This window comes from Mizuhopecten yessoensis, unplaced genomic scaffold (assembly GCF_002113885.1).
Source record: "Mizuhopecten yessoensis strain PY_sf001 unplaced genomic scaffold, ASM211388v2 scaffold10447, whole genome shotgun sequence".
NCBI lineage: Eukaryota > Metazoa > Mollusca > Bivalvia > Pectinida > Pectinidae > Mizuhopecten > Mizuhopecten yessoensis.
In genome coordinates, this window is record NW_018408551.1 from 393,039 (window position 1) to 394,060 (window position 1,022).

General features: G+C 39.9%; 1 protein-coding gene across 1 annotated transcript in view; it reads right to left on the reverse strand.

The window, feature by feature from the left end:
- LOC110460664 (nucleoporin Nup37-like) overlaps positions 1-237 on the reverse strand; it is a 10,088-nt gene extending 9,851 nt beyond the window's left edge. Inside the window, exon 1 of the mRNA XM_021513704.1 lies at positions 44-237. Coding sequence (XP_021369379.1) covers positions 44-184 — 141 coding nt within the window. The 5' untranslated portion in view covers positions 185-237. The remainder of the gene's footprint in view (positions 1-43) is intronic.
- Positions 238-1,022: the final 785 nt, after the last annotated feature.

Below are 1,022 nucleotides of genomic sequence, written 5' to 3' on the forward strand. Positions count from 1 at the left end.
GGGGGGGGGGGGGGGGGTATTGACATCGTAATAATACAGTTACCTTGAAGTCTACGCTGTAAATGGTGACTCTTGAACTTGCACCAACAGCTAATAGATTCGTGCACCACTCGAACGGCACGAATTCTACGACACTAACAATGTCATGACACGGAATGGTGAAACTTGCTGCACTTTCTGACATTTTTCTGCGCGCCGGTTTGAATACACGTGTAATTATATACCTCCCATCGGAAGAGCTCTACAGTACAGATTGCAAAATAGAACAGTAGTGATCTCCCCTTACGCGAGATGCATAGGTCTCAGTAGACATTATTAGTTTTAAAATTAGAAACTTCTCAAACTGGTTGCCATGTCATCATATTCTAATACATTGCACTTGATAATATATCGACCCTATGGACCAAAGAGATTGATATACAGTAAAAGAATCTATTTATAATTACCAAAGTTAGGATCGATAAATTATAGGCCGTAATGTACTCGATATCCCCATCCTCGATATCAAGGGATTACGCTTACTTTCGCTCTCTACACCCATGGAGTATGTCATGGCAAAATTGAAGGAACGAAGATAGCTGTTTGATTGGTCTCAGGTAAAAAAAACAACTGACCAATCGCTAGGCTGATATACCTGTCCTTTGAAGATTACAAAGTAGAGACACCCGACTTCAAAGCCTGTCAATGTTTACCGTTACGTGACCGCGAGATTCTTTTGATGTACATCAAAGGATCAAACTAGTCTTTAACAAGGTGGCGCACATCGAGCCTTCTATTTTGCCATGACATATCCCAGGGGTGTAGAGAGCAAACGTGACCGTAACCCCTGGATATCGAGGATGGTATATCCCATGAATGTTAAAACTCTCACGGGGAGTGACCACTGCTGTATTTTTTTTGTTTGTCCAAATATAGAATCAAGAATTGAATTTTAAGATTTTTTTTCATTTTTTTTTTCTCTCTAAAAAATAGAGCACCACACTCAAAACGCACGAATTCTTGGTATTTTGGACTGTATATTT